This window comes from Sesamum indicum, linkage group LG12 (genome assembly GCF_000512975.1).
Source record: "Sesamum indicum cultivar Zhongzhi No. 13 linkage group LG12, S_indicum_v1.0, whole genome shotgun sequence".
NCBI classification, from domain to species: domain Eukaryota; kingdom Viridiplantae; phylum Streptophyta; class Magnoliopsida; order Lamiales; family Pedaliaceae; genus Sesamum; species Sesamum indicum.
This window is the reverse complement of record NC_026156.1, coordinates 1644893-1645685: the sequence shown is the minus strand read 5'-3', so window position 1 is coordinate 1645685 and position 793 is coordinate 1644893. Positions and strand designations below refer to the sequence as shown.

The 793-nt window shown below is 40.2% G+C and overlaps 1 protein-coding gene across 1 annotated transcript in view; it reads right to left on the bottom strand.

Moving 5' to 3' along the window:
* LOC105175009 (heavy metal-associated isoprenylated plant protein 41) overlaps positions 1-793 on the bottom strand; it is a 7368-nt gene extending 6575 nt beyond the window's left edge. The window contains exon 1 of the mRNA XM_011097302.2: positions 621-793. Within this exon, the coding sequence (XP_011095604.1) occupies positions 621-783 (163 nt within the window). The 5' untranslated portion in view covers positions 784-793. The remainder of the gene's footprint in view (positions 1-620) is intronic.

Here is a 793-nt window from a genome sequence, read left to right as displayed (position 1 = left end):
AGTAGAGTAGAGTAGAATAGAGTAGAGAGAAAAGAAAGAGTTGAGACGAGGGTGAGTGTTGTTTTTCACGTGTGGTGAAGACTTGCATACAAGTGTGTGTGTGTTGTACTCCTCAATTTTCCTCCTCTTTGAGTGTTTTCTCCTGGCTTGGTATCGCCCCCAGACGTAGGATTTATATCCAAACTGGGTTAACAAATTCGTGTGTCTTTTACTGCCTTCATATTCCACCTGTTATCCATCTTAACCCGATCCATTTCCTAACATTTGTATGAATTACTGAAACGAGAAAGGACACAACCCTATCCAAAGAAGCCAAAACGCAAAGAAAGTAAATAGCAGTACTACTAATGTAACGTATGAAAGTTGAAAGACAACGCCACAACTTCAACTGACTCATGAAATTCCATGTTTATGTGTAAGATCAAACCTAGTAAATTGCCAAGATTCAGTTTTTACAACAGGAGTCATTCATTCACATAGTAAAACTTCCAGGGATTAATCTTCCCAAGAACCAAGAATCTCGGACGATGCAAGGAAGCAAGGATCAAACAACCCCCCGCAAAAATAAGGTAATGAACATCAAACAAGAAAGACAAACAAAGAAAGAAAAGAGAGAATACCATAAGAGTCGAGCGAAGTGGCAACAATGTTAGTGGCAGAAGCAAAAGCCATAGCCAAACACAAAGAGAAGGAGAAATCTCCTTCGCCCACCAACAGTATACTATGGGCTGACGAGTAATGCTTTATCCATCTCTCTGTCTCTTCTCTTCCACGAACTTCCATTGATGATGGG